This window comes from Elephas maximus, chromosome 22 (assembly GCF_024166365.1).
Source record: "Elephas maximus indicus isolate mEleMax1 chromosome 22, mEleMax1 primary haplotype, whole genome shotgun sequence".
Lineage (NCBI taxonomy): Eukaryota > Metazoa > Chordata > Mammalia > Proboscidea > Elephantidae > Elephas > Elephas maximus.
The window spans coordinates 19696301-19721302 of NC_064840.1; the positions used below are offsets into that span (position 1 = coordinate 19696301).

Here is a 25002-nt window from a genome sequence, read left to right on the forward strand (position 1 = left end):
GTCCTGCTGGGCGCTGTCCTATTTATTTTTTCTGCAAAACAGGTGATGAAGATGATCATGAGCCTGACCGTGCAGGAGAGTGGCCAGGTGAAGTACATCAAGCGCCCGGGAGCCATGCTGGAAGCTGGCTGTGTGGTGGCCAGGCTGGAGCTTGATGACCCTTCCAAAGTGCACCCGGTAGGTGGCGCCTGACTCCTCCGCCCCACTGTCCAGGTCTGCTCACGGCCTCCACTGTTTCAGTGAGGAGCGAAGTCTTGGGACTCCAGCCATTCTTCCGCCTCCACCTACCCACTTCAGGTTATGTGCAACCCAACAACAAGTGCCACGGGGCAGAAACGCGAGGCAGCCTGTGCTCCCTTTGTTCAAGTTCCTCTCAGCAGCTCTCTGTACCACTAAGCACAAAACTAAATTCCTTTGACAGCCCTATTGTTGCTAGCTGCCATGGTGTCAGCCTCTAACTTGTGGTGACCCCAGGCACAAAAGAGCTGTCAAAAGAGCTCGAGTTTTTGGACCATTGTGATCCATAGGGTTAAAAACCTGATTTTGGCTGATTTTTGGAAGTAGATCACCAGGCCCTTCTTCCTAGTCTATCTTAGTCTGGAAGCTGCGCTGAAATCTGTTCAGCATCATAACAACACTGGTGGCTGCACATGAAGTGCACTGGTCGGGACTCGAACCCTGGTCTCCTGCATGGAAGGCAAGAATTTGACAGCCGACAAAGGCCAAATGAGCTGTGCCTTGGTTGCTTCTCGGGCTTCATCCTCTCTCTCACCTGCTTAATTGAGCCCACCAGGCCCTCTCGCTTTAAGACCTGTTCCCTCTTCCTGGAAGGACATTCTCTAGACATTTTCAGGGCTTGCCCTTTCACCTCCTTTGGGCTTTACTCAAATGTCATCTCCCCAGTGAGGCCCTTCCCGACCACCTCTTTTTTTTGTTGTTGTTGTTAAATAAACTGTTAGAGCAGTTTTTTTGATTTATACAAAACTCACAAAGATGGTACAGAGAGGTCCCAAAGACCCAGCACCCAGTTTCTCCTATTAGCAGCATCTTACGTTTGGATGGGACACCTGGGACAATTAAAGAGCCAATGTCGCTGCATTGTTATTAAGTTCATACTTTATTCCGATTTCCTTAGTTTTTACCAAATGCCCTTTTTCTTTTTCAAGATCCCACCTAGGATAGTCCATCATACATAGTTGTCATGACTCCTTGGCTCCTCTTTTGACCACCTTATTTAAAATTGTGTACACTCACACACGTACACAAACACACCCACGCACACACACCGTCTCACACACCCTGCCCTCCTGCCCAGCTGCGTTTTTCCCTGCAGCACTTGTCATCATCAGTAGACTGTATCACTGGTGTGGTGTTTGTTAGCTGCATGGCCACGGCCTCTGGTAGATTGTAAGCACTGTGCAATGTTTTTTTGTCTTTCTTGATCACAGCTAGATCCCCAGTGCCTAACACAGTCTTTGGCATGTCGTGAGTGCTCCATAAATATCTGTTGGGTGAATATACAGACATACAGATGCCATGGGGGCAGCGCCCTGTCGTCTGGATGAGCAGAGGGTGTAGCAGCATGTCTGTTGTGTGACTCAAGCTCAAGGGGGGACCTCCAGTTTAGATATTTGTTAATTTTTCAGTGTTTGTTTTGCTTTGCCATTACACTGACCTTGCTGAGGGTAAGGACTACCTTTATTGTTTATTGTTGGCACTTACCACCACGCTTGGGGCATGGTGGTGGTGGCGTTGTTGCTGAGCCTATTCCAACTCGTGGTGACCTCATGTGTGAGCAGAGTAGAACTGCTCCATAGGGTTTTCAAGACTGTGATCTTTCAGAAGCAGATCACCAGGCCTGTCTTCTGAGGCGCTCCTGGGTGGATTTGAACTGCCAACCTTTTGGCTAGTAGTTGAGTGCCTAACTGTTTATGCCTGAATGATTTTTAGACTTTCTAAGCAAGGCATGGGTACGGGGAGGTAGCTAGCCTTTCATGTATATTTCAATGTATGAATCTCTTAATAATTAGTACATCTGCTCCAAAACAAAGCTAATCGTCCCTTTTCTCCAGAGTGTTCTGTTAGTTTCATGTGTTTTCTTCTCATTTTTCTTGTTATTCTCTTTAGGGGGTTCCCAAAGCTAGACATAGACTGGGCCTCTCTGGATCTCTGGGAAGGTCTGTGTGCCCGCACTGGCAGTCCTCCCAGCAAACGCTCCCTGTGCTGGCTCAGTGAGACTGGGCCCCAGCCCTGGGGTGCTGCAGGCTCACATATGCCTGCAAGTCAGACAGGCAGACAAGCCCTTGTCGTTTAGTGGTAAATGCAGTAAAAGGGACTGCCTTTGGTCCAGGCTCTGGGGACGCAGATGGGAAAGTGAGCCTCAGATCATAGAGGAAACTCTCAAGTCACCTCTTGAAAAGCAGGAGGAACCCACAGGGCTGGGGAGGCAGGAAACTGCACTGTCCAGGCCAGGAGAACAGCATGTCCCAAACTTTCAGGGTACAGTGCCTCACACACAGCAATTGTTGAGTTGATTCCAACTCCTGGCGACCCCCTGTACGTCAGAGTAGAACTGCGCTCCATAGGGTTTTCTTTTCTTTTCTTCTCATTTTTAAAATAATATTTGATTGTGTTTTCAGTGAAAGTTTACACAGCAAATTAGATTCCTATTTGGCAATTCTACACAAATTGTTTGGTGACATTAGTTACATTTTTTACAGCGTGTCAGCATTCTCTTTAATTGTGTTCTGGTTGTTCTATTTCTAGTATTCTAGTTTCCCTGCCCCCTTACCTTCTCATCTTTGCTTTAGAGTAATTTTTGACCTTTCGGTCTCATACTTTTTTAATAGAGTACCGTACTCACAGGTAATAGCCTTTATTTTGTGTGCCAATCCGTTATTTCGCTAAAAGGTAACCTCGGGATAGTTTTGGTTCAAGGTTTAAAGATTATCTCAGAGTGATAGTCTCAGGGAATTCACTAGTCTCAACTGGTCCAGTAAGTCTGGACTTTTTAAGAATTTGAGTTGTGTTCTACGCTTTTCTTTCATTCTATTGTGACCCTGATCAGGATGGTCAATGGTGGAAGCTGGGCACCATCTAGTTCTTCTGGTCTCAGGGTAGATGAGGCTATGGCTTATGTAGACTATTAGTCCTGTAGCCTAGTTTCTTCTCTACAGGATTTTCAATGGCTGATTTTTCAGAAGTGGATTGCCAACCTTCCTTCCAAGGTGCCCCTGGGTGGGCTTGAACCTCCAACCTTTCGGTTAGCAGCCGAGCACATTAACCATTTACACGACCCAGGGACTCCACCGGGCGCATAGCAGGTGCTAAGTGGATATTTGTGGAGAGAATTAATAGATGAATGGGTATGTTAAGTCACTCTTGCCCCTCTGTAGAACTGTTCATTTTTCATTAGGTTATCTTAAGGTAAATGTTTATGATTTACAAAAATCAGGTACCTTTGTATGAGGTTCTTATGAATCTTCATCCTACTAGGTCTTTATCTTTGGAATTCACTAGAGAATGAAAATTAATGGACTAAGTAGAGAGATTGTCTTCATGACAAACAAAGGAAACAAAAAAGTCTAAACCACCCGAAGTTGATTTGGGTATGTCTTAGTTTCTTAGTGCTGCTATAACAAAAATACCACAAGTGAGTGGTTTTAAAAAACAGGAATTTATTTCCTCACAGTTTAGGAAGCTAGAAGTCCGAATTCAGGGTGCCGGCTCTAGGGGAAGGTTTTCTTTCTCTGCTGGATCTGGGGGAAGGCCCTTGTCTCTTTTCAGCTTCTGTTTTTTGGTTGCTTGACAGTCTTCATGTGGCTTGTCTCTTCCCCTCCAATTGTGTGTAGTAGCTTCCTTCCCTGCCTAATCTGCCCTTTTTATATTTATATCTCAGTGGAAACTGGCTTAAAACATGCCCCACACTGATATCATCTCATCGACACAGCAAAGAAAATCCTGTTCTCAAATGGGATTATGTCCACAGATACAGCAGTTTAAGATTTACAGCACGTATTTGGGGGGGACACAGTTAAATCCATAACAGGGTACTAAACAGTGTACTAGGATGTTTGCAAAGGGGATGATTTGAAAAAGCTGCACAGGGGTGTTCACTTAGCAATTTCGTCTTTCCAATGCAGTTTTCTGCTTTTTCTTCGGCTCCACCCTAAACTTGTTGTGTGAGTGATAGATCTGCCTTGCTCTCCAGTTCGCCCCATCTCACTTGGGATCCCACGGTTTCTTGACCTTTCATTTTCATGTCTCTTACCAGGCTGAGCCATTCACAGGGGAGCTTCCAGCCCAGCCTACTCTGCCCATCCTCGGAGAGAAACTGCACCAGGTTTTCCACAATGTCCTGGAAAACTTGACCAATGTCATGAGTGGCTATTGTCTGCCAGAACCTATTTTCAGCATCAAGGTGAGTCATGCAGGTCCCCGTAAAGAATCAGAAGGGTTTACTCCATGAGATCACAGGTCTTTATTCAAGTAAACGGGAAAAACAAACAAACAAAAAACCATTGCCATCGAGTTGATTTCCAACTTGTGGCAACTCCATGGGTGTCAGGGTAGAACTGGGTTCCGTAGGGTTTTCAGTGGCTGATTTTTTGGCGGTAGATTGCTAGGCCTTTCTTCTGAGGTACCTCTCTGGGTAGATTTGAACCCCCAACTTTTTGGTTAGTAGCCGAGCACTTAATGGTTTGCACCACCCAGGGGCTCCAAGTCAAGTAAAGGAAAAAATAAAACCACAGCTGTTTTAATAAAGGTCTGTTCTCATGACATTCCTTGGTCTGATTGTAAACCAAACCAAACCCAGTGCCGTCGAGTCGATTGTGACTCCTAGCAACCCTATAGGACAGAGTAGAGCTTCCCCACAGAGTTTCCAAGGAGTGCCTGGTGGATTTGAACTTCCAACCCTTTGGTTAGCAGCCGTAGCACTTAACCACTACGCCACCGGGGTTTCCGTGATTGTAAACATCGGTGTGTATTTTCTCTCCGACTATGAACTGTTGTAAAAATTACACTTAAATAAAAAAAAGTTACATGTTTAGTGGTTCAGTTTAGCTCAAGACTGAGAATGTTCCAGTGGGAATAAGGGAGTCCTTGTGAGTCAGCCCTGTTCATGAGAATTGGAAGCGTGCACTTTGTTCAGAAACACGGCTGTAGTCACCGTTTGCTGTCCCAGGGCCCCACTGTCCACTCACTCTATAGAGAAACAAGAAGTTCCTAAACTCGCAGACCTCCACGAAATACCCGTGACGCTAAGCTTGACATCACTGATGGTAGCATTGTGTGCTCTGTCTCATTCCATGTCTTAATAGTGCATCATGGTGGTGAGGATGATGATGATGGTAGCCAGGCCTTGTCTAGCATATTCTGTGTTTGCCAGCTACTATTCTAAACACTTAAAATTTGTTGTCATTTAATCCTCCCAACAACTTGTGAGATAGGAACTGTTATTATTACCGCTTTACAGGTGAGGAAACGGAGGCACAGAGCCTCTAAGAAACCTGCCTTTCTTCACATGTGAAGAGGCAAGGCTGGGATTTGAACCTTGGTCTTCTGGCTTCAGAGTCTGTGTTCTCAACCCCTATGCTATGCTGCCTAATTGTGATTGCTACAATCACAGCATTTATTTAGCTTTTGCACTTGCCAGTGGTATGCATCGTTTCCGTTTTAAACTTCACAACCATCCTATGGGTTTGGCACTGTTATAATCCTCATTCAAAGCCCGTCAACATTTCGGCTACTGCAGTACCCCAGGAAGTGGCATTATGCAGGCGTTCAGAGTCTTGGGAGCTAATAGGTCTGGGTTTGCATCCTGGCTTTGCATCTTACTAGCTGGGTGACTTTGGGTAACTCACTTAACCTCTCTGTTTTAGTTTCCTCATCTGTAGAATTGGAATAGTAATTACACCTACCTCGTAGGGCATTTCTAAAGATCGTATGAGAACCTACCAATAAAGGCCTTAGAGCAGCATCTGGCACTAAGAGGTGTCTTCCACATGTTAGCTCCTTGTATGGCCTTGTGTTATGTCCCTGTTCCACGTTGGCTCTCTGGATGCCTGGAGAGGAGTGGGGCCTTGCTGTGTGGGGAAGTTGGGTATTTCCTAGGTACCCTTGTGCTCGGGGCCTGGGGACATTCCACCCTGGACAGTTCCGGAGGCAGCTGGATCTATACCTTTGGGTACACAGGGCCTAGGTGAGTTGTATCGTGGAGGGTGGTGGTGCCTACACCCCTGCAGGGCCGGGGGTGACGCCATGGTCCCTGCTACAGCTGAAGGAGTGGGTGCAGAAGCTCATGATGACCCTCCGAAACCCGTCGCTGCCACTGCTGGAGCTCCAGGAGATCATGACCAGTGTGTCGGGCCGCATCCCCGACCCCGTGGAGAAGGCTGTGCGCAGGGTGATGGCCCAGTACGCCAGCAACATCACCTCGGTGCTGTGCCAATTCCCCAGCCAGCAGGTATGTGCCCTGGCCCAGCCCAGTCCCACTGAGGTGCGTGCATGGGCTCAGGTCCTCCTTGGTGCACAGCTCCTGGGAGCGTTGAGACCCAGCCTGTGGTCATGTTGGGCTTCCTGAGACCCACTTACAACCACAGGTATTGGGGCTGGGGGTTCTCTTTCGAGTCTCCCTTGCAGAATCCCAGAATTTTCTCCAAAGGAACGGTTGCTTGCCATAAAACTCAGACTCAGAATGTTGTTGTTGTTAGGTGCCATCTAGTTGATTCCGACTCACAGCGATCCTATGTACAACAGAATGAAACGCTGCCGGGTCCCGTACCATGCTCCCAATCGTTGTTCTTGAGCCCATTGTTGCAGCCACTGTGTCAATCCAACTCATTAAGGGGCTCCCTCCTTTCTGCTGACCTTCTACTTTACCAGCTTCACCAGTTTCAGAATAGGAGTTAGCAATGCGTACAAATAGAGGATTTTCCAAAAAATTGGCTGAAATAATCAGGGGAAATCACGACTTTTTCTTCCCAGTTTTTCTTCTGTCTGGTTTTTGTGAGGTGATAACCTTGGGGCTGTATTAAGAATGGCAACCATAACTAGGTGGGATTAAAGTATCTCTAAGAATTCCACAATGGCCTCATTTGGTTTGTTTTTGGGTTGCTTGCTTTTGTCAAGCATTTTCGAGGTAGTTTGCATGAGCAGAGCCCATTTACCTTGCTGCCCTCTGTCTGGTTGACACATTAGTGATTGGGGAAGCTAGAGGTCAGCCGAGCACAGGTCTTTCCCCAGAGGTCAGCAGCTCTAGAGCATGGAATCTCACTCGGCCAGAAAAAGGAATGGGGTACTGAGGCTTGATACAACGTGGACGAACCTTGAAAACACTATGCTAAGTGAAAGAAGCTAGACACAAAAGGCTACGTAGTATATGACAAAATGTCCATGGTAGGCAAATCCATAGAGACAGAAAGTAGATTAGTGGTTGCTGGGGGCAGGGGTCAGGGAGAGGTAGGGAGTGACTGCTGACAGGTATAGGATTTCATTTTGGGGTGAAGATGTTCTAAATTAGCTAATGGTAATGATTGCATAACTCTATGAATATATTAAAAACCACTAAATTTTACACTTTAAAAAGGGGTGTATTACCCGTTGTTGTTGAGTTGATTCCAACTCACAGTGACCCTATAGGACAGAGTAGAACTGCCCCGTAGGGTTTCCAAGGAGCGGCTGGTGAATTTGAACTGCCTACCTGTTTTATTTATTTATTTATTACCCTTGGGTAAGCAGCCCAGGCCTTAACCACTGGGCCACCAGGGCTCCTGGGGGAATACTGTGGTATGTAAATTATATCTCAATAAAAAAAAATAACTCTAGGGTACCCCAGCTGAGAAAAGTACATGTTTGTACCCTTCAGGTACTTGTCATTGATACAGGGTTTTCTTCTTTAAAAATATTTTTGTTGCCCATAACCATCAACCAATACATTAAATCTCACTTTAAGCACTGGAAAACCTCCCACCCCCTGCACCCCAGCACCCTGATTTTCACTGGGTCAGAAATCCCCTTCCCCTGTTTCCCTATCAGTCTCTGGAGAAGGACATCATGCTTGGCAGAGTACAGGGTCAGCTGAAAAGAGGAAGCCCCTCAACGAGGTGGATTGACACAGTGTCTGCAACAGTGGGCTCAAGCATAACAACGATTGTTAAGGGTGGCACAGGACCAGGCAGTGTTTCGTTCTGTTGTGCATAGGGTCGCTATGAGTCAGAACCGACTCGACAGCTCCTAACGACAACTTTCCCCATTGCCATTCTGATTTGCACCATGGTGTCATCTGAATGGGCACACAGCCTCAGGTGATGGTTGTGATGCTGAGCTCTTGAGTTCCTCAAGCAACAAGGTCAGCTGGGATAAACAGGATTGTCTCTGGGTGGCCAAGGGCTGTGGGGCTGAAATTTCCAGTCTCTAAATGAGTCTTCGACAGGCTTCTGTAGGAGCTGTTGGGGGTCCTTTGAGTGACTTCTGTGTGGTGAGTAGCCAGTCCTGTTTTCCCATCCAGATAGCTGCCACCCTAGACTGCCATGTGGCCACTCTGCAGCGCAAGGCCGACCGCGAGGTCTTCTTCATGAACACCCAGAGCATTGTGCAGCTGGTGCAGAGGTGAGTCCCGGCCTCCAGGAGGCGGCTGTCCAGTGGAATTGTCCTACCTGGTGCACCAGGGTGGTGCCTGGGGAGGAGTCTCTTGCTCTTTTTTTTTTTTTTTTTTGAATTTATTGTGTTTTAGGTGAAAGTTTACGAATCAAGTCAGTCTCTCATACAAAAAGTTATACACACCTTGCTGTGTACTCCTAGCTGTTCTCCCTTTAATGAGACAGCACACTCCTCCGTTCCACCCTGTATTCCCCATGTCCATTCAACCAGCTCCTGTCCCCCTCTTCCTTCTCATCTCACCACCAGACAGGAGTCGCTCATGTATTCCCAAGTGTCTACTTGAGCCACGAAGCTCACTCCTCACCAGTCTTGCTCTCTTTTTTTAATGCAATTTTATTTTTGGTGAAAATGTGCACATCAAAACATGCTCCCATTTAGCCATCTCTGCACATGTTGTTCAGTGGCATTAGATGGGTACAGGTTTTCATTTTGGGGTGAGAAATAGTTACATTATAGTAGTTATATTCTCCACATTATATCAACATTTTTGTTATCTGCTCTAGTTATTTCACCACATCTTAGGCTGGGTTCTCTACAGAAGCAAAACCAGTAAAGTGCACAAATATATATATATAATGCCCATTGCCATCAAGTCAATTCTGACTCATAGCGGACCCTATAGGACAGAGTAGAACTGCCCCATATGGTTTCCAAGGAGTGCCTGGTGGATTCAAACTGCTGACCTTTTGGTTAGTAACCAAGCTCTTAACCACTTTGCCACCAGCGTTTCCAAAAATGTATACCAAAAAAAAAACCCGCAAACCTGTTGCTGACGAGTTGATTCCAACTCATATAGAGAGATTTATATTAAGGAAATGGTTCACACGGTTGTAGAGGCTGAATGTCCCAAGTCTGTGGATCAGGGTAGAGGCTTCTCCTTGTTTACATAGTCACAGGGGCTGGTAAACCCAAGATTGGCAGGTCAAGGAGTAGGGCTCTTGTGCACAGACTGTGAAGATTGATGAATCTCAAGATGTGCAGCCAAGATGGCAGGTAAGCTACTAGCTCAAGTCCCAAGAACTGGAGGTCAGATGAACAGAAGCCAGCTGCAGGATCCAGAGTGAGCAAAAGCCCAATAGCTTTGCCAGAGAGTCCACTTATATTCAATGCAGGCCACACTCCTAAGGAAACTCCCTTTTAACTGATTGGTTACTCACAGCAGATCATCATGGAGGCGATCACATTATATCAAATCTCATCATGGAAGTGATCACATCATCACATGATTGCCAAACTACATCATAACTGCCAAACCACTGAGAATCATGGCCTAGCCAAGCTGACACACAACTGTAATGACCACACCCCCCCAACCCCCATTAATTTAGACTCACTGCCCCCTAAACGTCTTGTCTATGCTTTAGGGCTACTCTTGTCCCTTTGGTCTCATAAAGATGTTATTATTTTGATCTTTTTAAGTGCAGTACTTATGGATGCTATTCTTTGCTTTTTGAGCTAAGTTGTTTCTTTTTTTTAAAGGTGACTTCAGGGGATAGTTTTGGTTCAAAGTTTGAAAACTGTCCCAGGGCAATAGTCTTGGGGTTCCTCTAGCCTCAGTGGGTCTAGTAAGTCTGGATTCTTTGGGAATTTGAAGTTCTGTTGCCCATTTTTTCCTTATCAGGATCTATCTGTTACATCCCTGATTGAAACATTTGGTAATGGTAGCCAGGCACCACTGAGTTCTTCTGGTTTCATGTTAAAGGAAGCAGCGGTTTACGGAGGCTATTAGTCCTGTAGTCCAGTTGCCGCTTTCCTGGGGGCCTATTTTAAGGACAGGCTGAAACCAAGTGAACACATGGGGGGGTTGGAAGACCCTGATTACTCACTGCCATTTACTAACTGCAGAACCCTGACCAGGCACTGTATTTCTGTAAATCTCAGTATGCCCACTGGTAAAATGAGAATAAAAACACTACTCAAGGTAAGCTGCTTTGAGTAATAAGTGGATTAATTTTGTGACCTGCTGACGCATACCTAACAAGAATGGTAGCTTTGATTATAAGACAATGTATTGAAATGGTTAACTAGTTGGCCAGTGGCTGGCAAGTCGATCCCAACTCCTGGGGACCCCATGTGTGTCGGGGTAGAACTGTGCTTCATAGGATTTCCGATGGCGGATTTTTTGGAAGTAAAATCAACAGGTCTTTCTTCCATGGCGCCTCTAGGTGGACTTGAACCATCAACCCTTTAGTTAGTAGCCAAGTACGTTTTATTTAATCTTCTTATTTACCATCCTGGGTCTTTTATACTCGGTAAAGGGCCCTAGAAATGACCATTGTGGTGTTTGGGATCTTTGTAAAGGAGAATAGATGAATCATTTGTATTTTATCTCAAGTAGTTATTGAGCAGGCATAGTCTGCTGGAGAACTCTTCTGATGATAAAAATAACTTCTGCCGTGTTGCATGAAACATTCACCTAGCAAGAAAGCTTCGCTTGTAAAGACAGAATCAAAGCTTTCTCAGACTTGAATGAGCCAATGTGGCAGAAACTATCATAGGTCAAGGAATCCAGGACTGTAGAAGATTGCCCCTCTTTTCAAGGAACTCCCCGGCTACTGGGGACACACACTGACCATTTGGGAGTACGATTAAGGAAGGAAATTTCATTGAGGTTCCCCACATGGAGTTTCACAGCCAAGGGCCGGGAGGGCGAGTCCTCCCCAGAACACATCTGATTTGGACAGTTGACCTTAAACCCACTCTTTACCGGCACTGGTTGCTGCTGAGTCAGTTCCGAGTCATGGTGACCTCATGTGTGTCAGAGTAGAACTGTGCTCCATAGGGTTTTAATGGCTGAGTTTTTTCAGAAATAGGTTGCCAAACCTTTCTTCCGAGGCACCTCTGGGTGGACTCCCTCCAACCTCTTGTTAGCAGCCGAGTGTATTAAGCAATTGTACCACCCAGGAGCTCCTAAACCCATCCTTAGCTTCAGAGAAACACCTAGAAGAAACGAACAATGATAAATTCATTGTATTCCCTAGCAGTTTTTTCTGTGTTGAGTACACCTATTCCTTCCTTATCGACTATCTCATCATCCGACGTTTCGCCTTTGCGATAATAATAAAAAAATCTACTGTCTGTTCTGGCAGTGATGAAGGCCAAGGTGTGAGGTGAGAGTAACACTGGCTGTGATGGTTAAGGTTATGTGTCAAGTTGGCTGGGCCGTGGTTCTCAGTGGTTTGGCAGTTATGTAATGATGTAATTTGGCAGTTATGTACTGATGTAGTCATCTTCTGTTTTGTTATCCGATATGGTCAGTCTCCATTTTTGTGGAATGCCGATTTTTGCATAATGACCTGGTCTTTGGAACCTAACCATGTCGAGGAGTAAGGAGTGGGTGTATATTTATCAGAGCTCTGTCCTGTGCTGTTATTTATTTATTTATTTTTAATCACATTTAGATAAATGAGTGTTTTAGGTTCTTGTTATATTTTGTTGTCATTTGGTGGTACTGGACATAAGCTGGTCTCTACCAAAAAAAAAAAAAAAGCCAAACTGGTCTCTACTTCCCTAAAATTCAGTGTCACATCTTTTAAGAAGCTTGATTCCCTCAGCTCAGAAAAGTTAGAGAAGTGTTTTGGGGAACATGCAGGTTAAAATTCTATTTTTTAAGGGAAGTGAGACTTACAGAAGATTGTTCTTCTTCTTTTTTTTTTTTTTTTTTTAGAGGAAACATTTTTTGTTCCAAGAAAATATTCTTTAGCTGTCTTTAATGCAATAGTTAAGAGCTTGGCTGCTAACCAAAACGTTGGCAGTTTGAATCCACCAGCCACTTGGAAACCCTATGAAGAAGCAGTTCTACTCTGTCCTGTAGGGTTGCTATGAGTCAGAATTGACTCGATGGCCACGGGTTTGGTTTTTTTGTTTTTTGGTCTTTATACATTAGGTGGTTACTTTACATTTTTTGCTTTTAATGATTAAAACTTGGTAATATTGGCTTTCCCAATTCAGGACCCCAACTCTAATTTTTTTTCCTTCTTCCTGGGAATGGGTAGAAGCCATGCAAAGGCTAGGGCTTGATTTCTGCCCCAGCTTGGCCTCTTGTATGCTGTGGGATCTCAGGCAAGACACTTCTCTCTGGCCAACAGAGTTAGCACAAATGAGCCAACTCATGAGTCCCTTTTAGGCCTGAGGCTTAGGCAGCACAGCCTCCAGATACTTTCTTATTCTTGTGTTCTCCTTTTTAAAATGATAACCCCCCTGGCTGGATGTGTTCAGGCTCATCAGGAAGTGGGGTTGAACGTTCATGGCATTCCCTTCCTCCCCAGGTACCGCAGCGGGACTCGTGGGTATATGAAAATGGTGGTATTGGATCTCCTGCGAAGATACTTGCAGGTCGAGCACCATTTCCAACAAGGCAAGACGCCCTGGCCTGACACTGCTGATGAGCCCCCCTGGTGGTAGGGGAGGCCCAGCCTTATCCCTGTGCCACCTGTTGTCTCCCTCTGTAGACCACTATGACAAGTGTGTGATAAACCTCAGGGAGCAGTTCAAGCCGGACATGTCCCGGGTGCTGGATTGCATCTTTTCCCACGCGCAGGTGGCCAAGAAGAACCAGCTGGTGATCATGTTGATTGTAAGCAGAAAAAGGGGCCCAGGGGGAAGTGGATCGGGGTCAGCCAGTTTTTTTTTGGAAGAGGCCAGAGAGTAAACATTTTAGAGTGTTTAAGTACTCTATGAGAGAAAGATGTGGCAGTCTGCTTCTGTAAAGATTTACAGCCTTGGAAAACCTATGGGGCAGTTCTACTCTGTCCTGTAGGGTCACTATGAGTTAGAATCGACTTGATAACAGTGGGTTTGGTTTTGGTTTATGGGCCACAGCTGTTCAACTCTGCGGTTGTCATATAAAAGCAGCCATAGGCAATACGTAAATGAATAGGTGGGGCCGTGTTCCAATAAAACTTTATTTATAAAAACAGGTGGCAGCTGGGATTTGGATTGTGGGTGGTAGGTACGGTAGTTTGATGCCCCCGTGGAGATCTTAACCGAGACTTATAAAACACTTGCCATGTGCTAGGCACTCTTGAAGAGCATTAGGACTGTGAACTTATAGTCTCTCAGCATCACTAGGAGGTGGGTACTGTTCTCATCTCCCTTTGGCAAAGCACAGAGAGGTGAAGTCACTTGCCCAGGGTCACCCAGCTTAGACATGCGGAGCTGCAATTCGAACCCCCACACTCTGGCTCCAGGGGATGAGGTGTCAGTCATGGGATACTGGATTTTGAATGTGGGGACCCAACATGTACAGTTCCATTTATTGTGGCTCGTCTTTGTGCAGTTCCATTTTGCCTTTTTGGGGAAGTGTGGAGTGTCTTCATTCTTGCTTCTTCTCCTTTTAGATAATATTTAGCCGTCTTTTGTAGCTAAAGATTTTCTTCTCTGATGTAGTCCCCAATGACTGACTTGGAAAATGTCAGATCAGGAGTAAAGGACCAGATAGTAAATATATATATAAAATATAAATAACTATAATTATAAATATAAAAAGGCTTGTGGGCCATATGGCCTCTACAACTATTTAAGTGTATTGCTATAGCACCAAAGAAGCCATAGACAATATGGAAATGAATGAGCATAAAGTTTTATTTACAAAACAGGCAGAGGGCTGAATTGGGGCCGTAGGCTTATAGGATAGATGACAAGATAAATTCATAAATATTGATGTTTTTGTAAAGAATTGTCTTTTAAATTTAGTGCGCCAAAAGCAAACAAACCAACAAAAACCAAACCCGTTGCTATCAAGTCGATTCCAACTCATAGTGACCCTATAGGGCAGAGTAGAACTGCCCCATAGAGTTTCCAAGGAGTGCCTGGTGGATTTGAGCTGTTGACCTTTTGGTTAGCAGCTGTAGCACTTAACCACTAGGCCATTAGGGTTTCCTTAAATTTAGTGCAGTAGTTCTTAATTCCAGCTGTACGTTAGAATCCCCTGGAGAGCCTTTATAAAATACAGATGCCCAGGCTTCACTCTTGGTTAATTAAATCAAGGTTTCTGGGGTAGGGCCCAGGCATTAATACTTTTTGAAAGCTCCCCTGTGGAAAATTTGAACACAGATTGTTTATTAGATAATATTATTAGTTTATTCAATTTCTCAGATGTTTTAATGGTTCTGTAGTTAGGTGGAAAACCCTGGCGGTGCAGTGGTTAAGAGCTATGGCTGCCAACCAAAAGGTCGGCAGTTCAAATCCACCAGGCACTGCTTGGAAACCCTATGGGGCAGCTCTACTCTGTCCTACAGGGTCGTTGTGAGTCGGCATCAACTCAACAGCAGTGGATTTGGGTTTTTTTTTTTTGTAGTTAAGTGAGAGAGGGTCCTTGTTCTCAAGCAAACACATGCTGAAATAGTGTGAAGGATTATGATATCTGCAACGGACTTTTAAGAAATGAAAATGGGTGTGTTTGTACACACGCGTGTGTGTGTGTATACACACTAGAGACAGTGTGAGTGTAGTAAGGTGATAACAGTTTAACACCTGGTGAATTTAGGTGATTATCAGTAGGGGATTTCTTCGGTTTTACTGTAATTTGAAATTTTTCATAGTTAAACTTGGGAGGGCGGCGCTCCCCTAACAAATGCAGTGTGTGGCCACTGAGAACTTATGCCCAAGGAGGTATTTACTCTTTGGGGAGTGAATTCCTTTGCTAAAATAAATCACCCTTTTCAAAATGTCTTCCTTTTGATGGAGTTTTTTTTTTTTTTTTTTAAGGTTATTTTTCTGGGGTTTGCATTTTTCGTAAAGCAAGGCACACCTAGGATGTATCGCAGTCAGCTCACGGTTCCATGGCCAGCAGGTGGGATGTGGGTTCTGGTCATCCATTACTCTTTGCATGTATTGGCTCTCTCTGGGGCCATGAAGTTACTAAGAATCATGCCCACCAGAGGACTGCCTGGGCGAGGCAGGTAGAATGACCCCAGATCAGAGAACCTGGGACATTTGTTTGGGGCTTCTTGGGTGAAAGAGGCTAAAATGTTCTGTCCACTGTGGTTTGGGATTACACAGGAGATTCATTCTTCTGGCTCTGGCCCTCCTGGTTCTCTTTGTTATATGGCAGTGTTTGGTACCTAGTAGGCGTAGTGGTTAAGTGCTACAGCCGCTAACCAAAGGGTCGGCAGTTTGAATCCGCCAGGTGCTCCTTGGAAACTCTATGGGGCAGTTCTACTTGGTCCTATAGGGCCACTATGAGTCAGAATCGACTTAACCGCACTGGGTTGTGTTTTGGCTAGGCTCTCAGCAAAGACTTGTTCACTGAAGGATCATTTTGAAATGAATTTTTTTGAGTCTTTAAGGGGGCTTAGTTTTTAAATGTAGATTCACTGCTCATAGGACTTTGTCATGGATTGACTTGTGTCCCCCCAAAATATGTTCCAACTTCGCTAGGCCATGATTCCCAGTATTGTGTGGTTGTCCTCCATTTTGTGATCTGATGTAATTATCCTATGTGTTGTAAATCCCAACTTCTATGCCTGTGGTTATGGTCCTGTTTGGGAGTGAACTGTCCATTATGTTAATAATGCAGGACACAATCTATAGGATTAGGCTGTATCTTGAGCCAATCTCTTGAGATATAAGAGAAGTGAGCAGAGGGCGGGGGGTGGGTGGGAACCTCGTACCTCCAAGAAAGAAGTGCTGAGAGCAGAGCGTGTCCTTTGGACCCAGGGTCCCTGTGCTGAGAAGCTCCTAGACCAGGGGAAGATTGTTGACGAGGACCTTCCCCCAGAGCCAACAGAGAGAAAGCCTTCCCCAGGAGCTGACACCGTGAATTCAGACTTCTGGCCTCCTAGACTGTGAGAGAATAAATTTCTGTTTGTTAAAGCCATCCACTTGTGGGATTTCAGTTATAGCACACTAGATAACTTAGACAGACTTACTGACAAAGCAATGAAAACAAAATGCTATACTGCTAACTAAAAAATATGAGATGAGATGGCATTACACATGTTCCCAAGAAAGAAAAATGGTATTTTGGTGGTGCACACAACTAAGCGCTTGGCTGCTAACTGAAAGGTTGGAGGTTAGAGTCCACCCAGAGGCACTTTGGAAGAAAGGTCTACTTCTGAAAGATCAGCCAGTGATAACTGTATGGAACACAGTTCTACTCTGACACATGTGGGGTCACCATGAGTCAGAATTGATGGCAACTGGTAACTGGTATTTAGGGTGCAGTGGCCAGATGAAAAAATCTTTACACCAACTGCTTTTGGCTCTTTAACTCTCAGGAGACAAGTCTGGTGTGTTGGATAGCACCTGTGCTCTGTCCCATCCTTGGATCCAGACTCTGGTGTAATGGCGGAGAGTAATGGCCACCACCATTTGATAATACAAAGAAAATCAGTATTTGGGAGGGGGAGAAGATTTAGAATGATTTTTACAAGATTCCATCAGCCCTGACATCCTGGTGTGTTTGCGTTCATGTGTGAAACATTATTATGTTAAAAATTTTTTCTGACTCTAAAGAGAGTATGTGCTCATCGTAGATAAATTAGGAAAATGCGGAAACACTGGTAGAAGAAATGACCCGTGGTCCCAGCATCTGGCGACTTCCTTTGAGAGCAGTCGCTGATGCAGGGAGTGGGGGGCACGTTGCCCAGGCATCTGGTTTTCCAGTAGGGATCTTCTGTCTCCCTTGGCCTCTCCAGGCCCCGATGCTCCTCCTGGGAGCACCACTAGAGCCCTGTGTGGCCCTTCCTGTTTGTGCCTAACTCTTTTTCCCCTCGTCCATCTCCTCTGAAGTAGTGAGCCCCTAAGGCAGGCAGCAGGAAAAGCGCAAGAGGCTTTAGGAACAGAATAAACCTGCGTTCTAATCCAAGCTCTGCCATGCACATGCTTGATGGTCTTGGGGCAAGTCATACTGCCTCTGTGAGCCTCAGTTTCTTCATCTGTAAAATGGGAGTCATGATAGTAACCTCTCAAGGAGGTGGGAGTATTTGGGGAAATGTATGGAAAGGGACTAGCTGCTTGCCTGGCACATAGGGTGATAATTGCCAGCTAGTAGTTGACAGCACTGAGTACTGGGTAGTAGTGATACAGGCAGGGACTCAGTTGTATTTTTCTTTGTATGAGGTGTTTAGGGCATGTTTAGGGATGAACGAATGAATGAATGGATGGGGGATTCACAGTAGAAAGTGGTAAGGGGATATGTATCAGGTCTTGTTGGGCACGTTCAGACAGCTGAGTAGTTAGTTATCTGGTTTGCTGGGGTACCCCTCTGCTGGGGGTGATCACTGGCCTTTTCCCCTCTGGCAGAAAAAACCACTGGGGATTCCATTTTTGTTCCCCCTGCAGGATGAACTCTGTAGCCCAGACCCTGCCCTCTCGGACGAGCTGACCTCCATCTTCGACGAGCTCACTCAGCTGAGCAAAACCGAGCACTGCAAAGTGGCCCTCAGAGCCAGACAGGTAGGGGGCACAAGGGGTGGCCCCACTGTGTGAAGCCCTACTATGTGCAGCCCTACTGTGCAGGGTCCCACTGTACAGTCCCACTGTGCAGGGTCCCATGGTGCACCCCAATTGTGCACGGCCCCTTGGCATGCAGCCCTACTGTAAACGGGCCCATGGTGTGCAGCCCCACTGTTCAAGGCCTTATGGTGTGCAGCCCCACTGTGTGCAGCCCTACTGTGTGCAGCCCCACTGTGCAGGGCCCCATTGTGTAGCCCCACTGTGCACAGCCCCATGGTGTGCAGCCCTGCTGTGCACAGCCCCGTGGTGTGCAGCCCCACTGTGCAGGGCCCCATGGGGTACAGCTTGACTGTGCAGGGCCCCGTGGTGCAGCCACACTGTGCATGGCTCCAGTGTATGTGGCCCCACCATGTGCAGCCCCACTTCGTGTGGTCCCAGTATGAGCAGCCCCACTGTGCGCAAACCCATTGTGCGTGGTCCCACTGTGTGCAGCCCAGTCATGCACAAACCCCACTGTACATGGCCCTGCCATGTATAGTCGCACTGTGTGCAGCCCCACCATGCGGGGACCCGCCATGCACAGTCCCATTGTACACGCCCCTACCATATGCAGTCCCATTTTGCGTGGCTCCATCACAAGCAGCCTCACTGTGCACAAACCCATTGTGTGTGATCCCAGCGTGTGCAACCCCACATGAGCAGTCCCATCGTGGACAGCCCTACTATGCGGCCCCACTATATGCAGCTCCACCATGTGCAGCCCCACACAGTGCAGCCACTATACACAGCTGCACCATGTATAGCCCCACAGTGCGTAGACCCACCATGCAAAGCCTCATCATCTGTCACCCACTGCTGCCGTCCCATATTTCATCTGTGGTCCAGCCCTCGGTGCTCTCCCCTGAGAGGTTGAGTCAGTCACCCAGCCCCTCCGCCCTTCCCTGCTACAGGTCCTGATTGCTTCCCACCTCCCGTCCTATGAGCTGAGACACAACCAGGTGGAGTCCATTTTCCTGTCCGCCATTGACATGTACGGCCACCAGTTCTGCCCAGAAAACCTCAAGGTGAGGCCCTCTCCTTCCTCCTGCCTTCCACTGTGGCCCATGTGGGGGTCTCAGCGGAAGTGGGCATGGCGCCTGTGTCCTCAGGGTGCTGTGGCTTGTGTGAGGCGCGGTCACAAATTCAGGCAGTTCAGCCCGGTGGGGCAAGGGCTGCCCAAGGGTGGGTGTCAGGGGAGGAGGCTGCTGGAAGGGTGGCCTGGAGCTCGGTCTTGAAGAATGAGTGCTGTGTCAGACAGTGAGGGTGCCCTTGCAGGTGCAACTTGTAAAATCCAGGTGTGACCCTGAGTGTTTGGAAGCAGTGCATTCACGTGGCGGCGTTCCAGGTTCATCTCTGCAGCTCATGCCTCCGCCCCCCGCACTGACACTTGTTCACAAACTCCCAGATCCACCCCCAGTATTTGACACTGGGAGCCCAGAGTGAGTCGTTGGAGGGGGTCCAGTGCTGTCCGACCTATGGAACTAACCCCCAAAAGGAACCGCATGCACTCAGACGCAGGCAGCATTCAGTTATAGCAACACGAAGGCTTCCTCTCCTTGCTCTCACCCCTCCCGCTCTTCTGACTGCTGGTTAAAACTTGTTGACTTTCTTTTCTTTTTTTTCCCTTTCCATTTCCTGCAGAAACTAATACTTTCAGAAACGACCATCTTTGACGTCCTGCCCACTTTTTTCTATCACACCAACAAAGTCGTTTGCATGGCATCTCTGGAGGTAAGTCCTTTATCAGAGCAGTAATGCTGAATGTGCCAGTCTTAGCATTCCCTGCCGGCCCACCACACGCCTGCTCCTGGGACACGTACCTTGCAGGGGTTATCCTCTGATTCTCTCCATGAGGTAGGTACCGTTACTATCCCCGTTTTACAGACAGGGGGAACCGAGGCTCAGAGAGGAGAATGACTTGCTCAAGGTCACACAGTTAGCAGGTGGCAGAACCAGAGTTCAAACTACGTCAGCCTTACTCCAGAGTCCATGCTCGTAGCCACTGTGCTGTCTGGTCTGTCATTCCCACCTGTCCCAGTCTGGGCATGCTGCTGTTGTCATTTGGTGCCGTTGAGTCAGTTCCAACTCATAGTGGTCCTGTGTGACAGAGTAGAACTGCCCCTAGGGTTTTCTAGGCTATGATCTTTACAGGAGCAGGTCGCTGGGTCTTTCTCCCACAGAGCCTCTGGGTGGGTTTGAACAGCCAACCTTTCAGTTAACAGCCGAGTGCTTAACCAAGGTGCTAGCAGGACCCCTTAGGCAGAGCATAGGTAAATGCTAACCCCAAGAGTCAGGTCTGAGGCCCCTTGTCCAAACTTTCAGATTCACCTGCAGGCAATTTTTTTTTTTTAATTTACTTAAAACCAAACGCATTATTATCTCAGTTTCTGTGGGTCAGGATTCTGGACATGGCTTAGCAGGTCCTCTGCTCAGGGTCTCACAAGGCAGCAGGCAAGGAGTCAGGTGGGTATTGTTCCTTTCTTGAGTTCTGCGCTCTCTTCCAAGCTCATGTGGTTGTTGGAATATTCAGTTTCTTCTGGTCGTAGGCTGAGTGCCCTGTTTTTTTGCTGGCTGTCAGCCAGGCGCCACTCTCTGTTCCTAGCGGCCTCCCATAATGCCTTGCTATGTGGCCTTCTCATGGTGCATGCAAGACTTTTGGAAGACTTTTCTGCTTGGAATTACGAGAGCTGGAAGGAACCCAGGTGAGCACTTAGGGTGCCTGCCTTGTGTAACAGGTCAGAGAAAGGTGTGACCGGCCGCAACCCTCAATTAGAGTGAGGTCACCTTGCTCCTGCCCCAGGTTCTCTCCTTTCTTCCTGAGTTCAGGATTGAGAGGTGTTTTGGAGGTAGTCCCGATGGCCCCCGTCTTTGTTCATTTTAGGAAGTCAACGTTTTTGATCTACCTTTTCAGAATCTTTTCAAGAAAATATGAGATGACTTCTTGTTTTCAACTTGACTCTCTTTCCTCTGGATTGCAGTAGTTGAGGGTGGTTTCCCTCGTTTGTTCACCCTCTGAGCTTGGAGCCTCGGTCACCTGTGGCCCTCACTTCCTCTTATGCCTTCTTTTAGACCCTGTGGGTCACCCATCGTGACGCTGGAAGGTCCACTGAGCCTTCATGGGGACAATTTGGGCTTGTGAGTTGGGTGGCACAAATGGTTAAGTGCTCAGCCATTAACTGAAAGGTTGGAGGTTTGAGTCTGCCCCGAGGTGCCTCGTAAGAAGGACCTGACAATGTACTTCCAAAAGATCACAGCCGTTGAAAACCCTATGGAGCACAGTTTTTTTCTTTTTTTTCTTCAGCTCCTTACAAGTTGTGCCTGCTTTTACCCAGAGTTAAAAAAAAAAATTTTTTTTCTTAATTTTTTTTATAGAAAAACAATGCTTTACTATGTTACCAGAGAACTTCTATTATTAAAATGTGGTTAGGCAGTGAGACACTTATGAAAGCAGTTATTTTCCTGGGGAAACCTATGTTAGTTTTTAAAGCATATGGTATTTTTATACTTCTTTTTTTTTTTTTTTATACTTTAGATGAATGTTCACAGAGCAGACTAGCTTCCCATTAAACAGTTAGTACACACATTGTTTTGTGACATTGGTTGCCAACCCCATGCCATGCCAATATTCCCCCTTCTCGACCTTGGGCTCCCTATTACCAGCTTTCCTGACCCCTCCTGCCTTCTAGTCCTTGCCCCTGGGTTGGTGTGCCCCTTTAGTCTCATTTTGTTTTATGGGCCTGTCTAATCTTTGGCTGAAGGGTGAACCTCAAGAGTGACTTCGTTACTGAGCTAAAAGGGTATCTGTAGACCGTACTCTCAGGGTTTCTCCAGTCTCTGTCAGGCCAGTAAGTCTTTTTTTGTGAGTTAGAATTTTGTTCTACATTTTTCTCTGGCTCTGTCTGGGACCCTCTATTGTGATCCCTGTCAGAGCAGTCAGTGGTGGTAGCCACCGTGGTGGTAGTTGTGCTGGACTCAGCCTGGTGGCAGCTGTGGACTAACCTTTTCCTTCTGTCTTTGGTTTTCTTCATTCTCCCTTGCTCAGACCCGCGGAGTATCTTAGATGGCTACTCACAAGCTTTTAGGACCCCAGACACTAGTCATCAACACACCAGCCCAGGGTCAAGGACTAGAAGGCAGGAGGGGTCAGGAAAGCCAGTGATAGGGAACCCACGGTCGAGAAGGGAGAGTGTTGACGTGTGGTGGGGTTGGTAATCAATGTCACAAAACAATATGTATACTAATTATTTAATGAGAAGCTAGTTTGTTCTGTAAACCTTCATGTAAAGTATAATAATACAAAAAATAAAAATACTGGAAACCCAGATGCTACTCAGCAAAGTAGAATGTGGAACATTTTCTTTATAGGCTATGTTATGCCAATTGAACTAGATGTCCCCCAAGACCATGGTCCCCAGCCCTCAGCTCTGTAATTCTGTCCTTCAGGGAGTTTGGATGTATCTATGGAGCTTCCATGACCTTGCCTTGGACAAGCTGTGCTGGCTTCTCCAGTAGAGCACAGTTTTACTATAACACACGTGAGTTCCCTATGAGTTGGAGTTAAATTGATGGCAACTGTTTTATTTATGGTGCTTTCAAGTTACAATAGCAGAGCTGAGTAGTTGCGACAGAGTCCATACGGCCTGCAAAGCCTAAGCTATTTGCTATCTGGTTTTACAGAAAAAGTGTTATCAACCGCTGCTCTGGAGCTGAAGAAGGAGATTTTGTTTAATCGGTAACATTCTGAAATGTGAACAGATTTGCCCTTCACTACTATTTTGAGATCATTTAGAGATGACTGCTGGTGTTCCTCCAGACTGAGTTTTCTCAGTTTTGGGGACGTCTTTCGTGCCGTCTGAGAATGTCCGCTGTACTTCTGCTTCAGGTATATGTGCGGAGGGGCTACATTGCCTATGAGCTGAACAGCCTGCAGCACCGGCAGCTCCCAGATGGCACCTGCGTGGTGGAGTTCCAGTTCATGCTGCCCTCCTCCCACCCCAACAGGTAGGGAGTGGGTACACCTGGGGACGCCTGCGGGTTCTCTCCTCCCTTACCTCTGTAGTCTTGACTCCCCTGGGACCCAGCAAGTACACCTGGGAACGATGATGGAGGGTCGTCAGGGCCACCACTTCCCCACTGCAGCATCTCCCCAGATCCCTGTTCACTCATTTATAAAATGGAGGTAATCCAGGGCCTGCCTAGTAGACCCATGCTGTCCAATATGGTAGCCACTACCCACATGCGTGGCTATTCAAATAAATGACAACATATCCAAATTAAAACTTCAGACCTTCAGCCATACCAGCTGCATTTCAAGTGCGTGGTGGCTCCATGTGGCTTATGGCTACCATGTTGGATGGTACAGATAGGAACATTTCACTCATCGCAGAAAGTTCTACTGGACAGCGCTGCACAGACCATTGTGAAGAGTCAATGAAATAAGGCGTGTGCAGCGTTTGGGCCAGTGCCTGTTACGGAAAGTGCTTGATGGATGTTGATGATCACCATGGTTATTATCATGGTTATTACTGCCTAGTGGCAAGCCATTGGTCAGGTGCTCTGCCACAGTGCTTCCAGAAACACTTGATTTCATCCAGCTCTCACCATCTGTCTGCCAAAAATGTGTTCTTGTCCCCGGTTTACAGCTCAGGCACCCTGGGCTGTCACTCGACTTAACCCACGCTGCTCATTAACACAGAGTTGGAATTCGAGCCCAGGTGGCTCTTCTCTTTCAAGTTCTTTCGCAGCATTGAGCAGCCCTTGGGGGATGCTACAGGCTTGGGGGGGCCACCTGTACTTGTCCAGGCAGCTTGGTGAAGCCCTCAGTGGTTCTCAGTTGGGGACGTCCTAATGTGCCTGAGTAGCTCACTCACAGTCTCTCTCTTTTTTTTTGTTGTTGTTGTGGTAAAATAATAACCCAGACCCGTAAAATAATATGTAACATAAAATTTGCCGTTTTAGCCATTTTTAAGTGTACGGTACAGTTCGTTCACAATAATTACAGTCACCATGCTGTGCAACCATCACCCCTATCTATTTCCAAAACATTTTCATCACCCCCACCAGAAACTCTGTCCCCCCTAAGCACTAACAAGCCATTGCCCCCAGTTTTTGGTAACCGCTAATCTCCTTTGGTCTCTATGTACACGCCTATTCTAGATTCTTCATGTAAGTGGGATCATACAATATTTGTTATTTTGTGTCTGGCTTATTTCACTCAGCATAATCTTTTTAAGGTCTGTCCGTGTCATAGCACATATCACTACTTCATTCCTTTTTATGACCGAGTATATATTCTGTTGGGAGCCCTGGTGGCACAGTGGTTAAGCACTTGGCTGCTAACCAAAAGTTAGCAGTTCAAACCCACCAGCCGCACTGCAGGAGAAAGATGTGACAGTCCGCTTCTGTAAAAATTGCAACCTGGGAAACCCTCTGGGGCAGTTCTCCTCTGTCCCATAGGGTTGCTATGAGTCAGGATCGCAATGGCTTTAGTATTCCATTATGTGGCTGGACCACATTTTGTTTATGCCTTCATCTGCCGATGAACATTTAGGTTGTTTCCACCTTGTGGCTATTGTGAACAGTGCTGCCATGAACATTGTGTCCAGGTTCACCATCTCTTTTTCTAACTTGTCTTAATTCAGGGCCCAAAGTGCCGTTCTGGTCAGGTGGAGTGCAATCAATACCTTCTTCTAAAGCGATTTTGTCTCCACGGCCTGGAGGGTTCTCTTTCACTCTTCTGCCTCTGTGGTTCTGGCTCTCAAAGGCCTTGCTTGTGGCTGCAGCGGTCTCATCTTGATTTGGGGGCTCCACTAATCAGATCTCGTACCTACAGAGGCAATGGGTTTCATGCTTTCTGAAGCAGGGATTTTTCTGGTCTCTTGGAATTTTCAAAGAAATGTTTCT

General features: G+C 46.6%; 1 protein-coding gene across 5 annotated transcripts in view; it reads left to right on the plus strand.

The window, feature by feature from the left end:
* Positions 1-25002, plus strand: part of ACACB (acetyl-CoA carboxylase beta) — a 149114-nt gene that overhangs the window by 83116 nt on the left and 40996 nt on the right. For all 5 annotated transcript variants that reach the window (XM_049865728.1, XM_049865729.1, XM_049865731.1 and 2 more), the window contains 10 exons: positions 43-177; positions 4274-4420; positions 6278-6466; positions 8510-8610; positions 12930-13018; positions 13113-13237; positions 17947-18060; positions 19011-19124; positions 19741-19830; positions 22982-23100. In XM_049865728.1, coding sequence (XP_049721685.1) covers positions 43-177; positions 4274-4420; positions 6278-6466; positions 8510-8610; positions 12930-13018; positions 13113-13237; positions 17947-18060; positions 19011-19124; positions 19741-19830; positions 22982-23100 — 1223 coding nt within the window. The remainder of the gene's footprint in view (positions 1-42; positions 178-4273; positions 4421-6277; positions 6467-8509; positions 8611-12929; positions 13019-13112; positions 13238-17946; positions 18061-19010; positions 19125-19740; positions 19831-22981; positions 23101-25002) is intronic.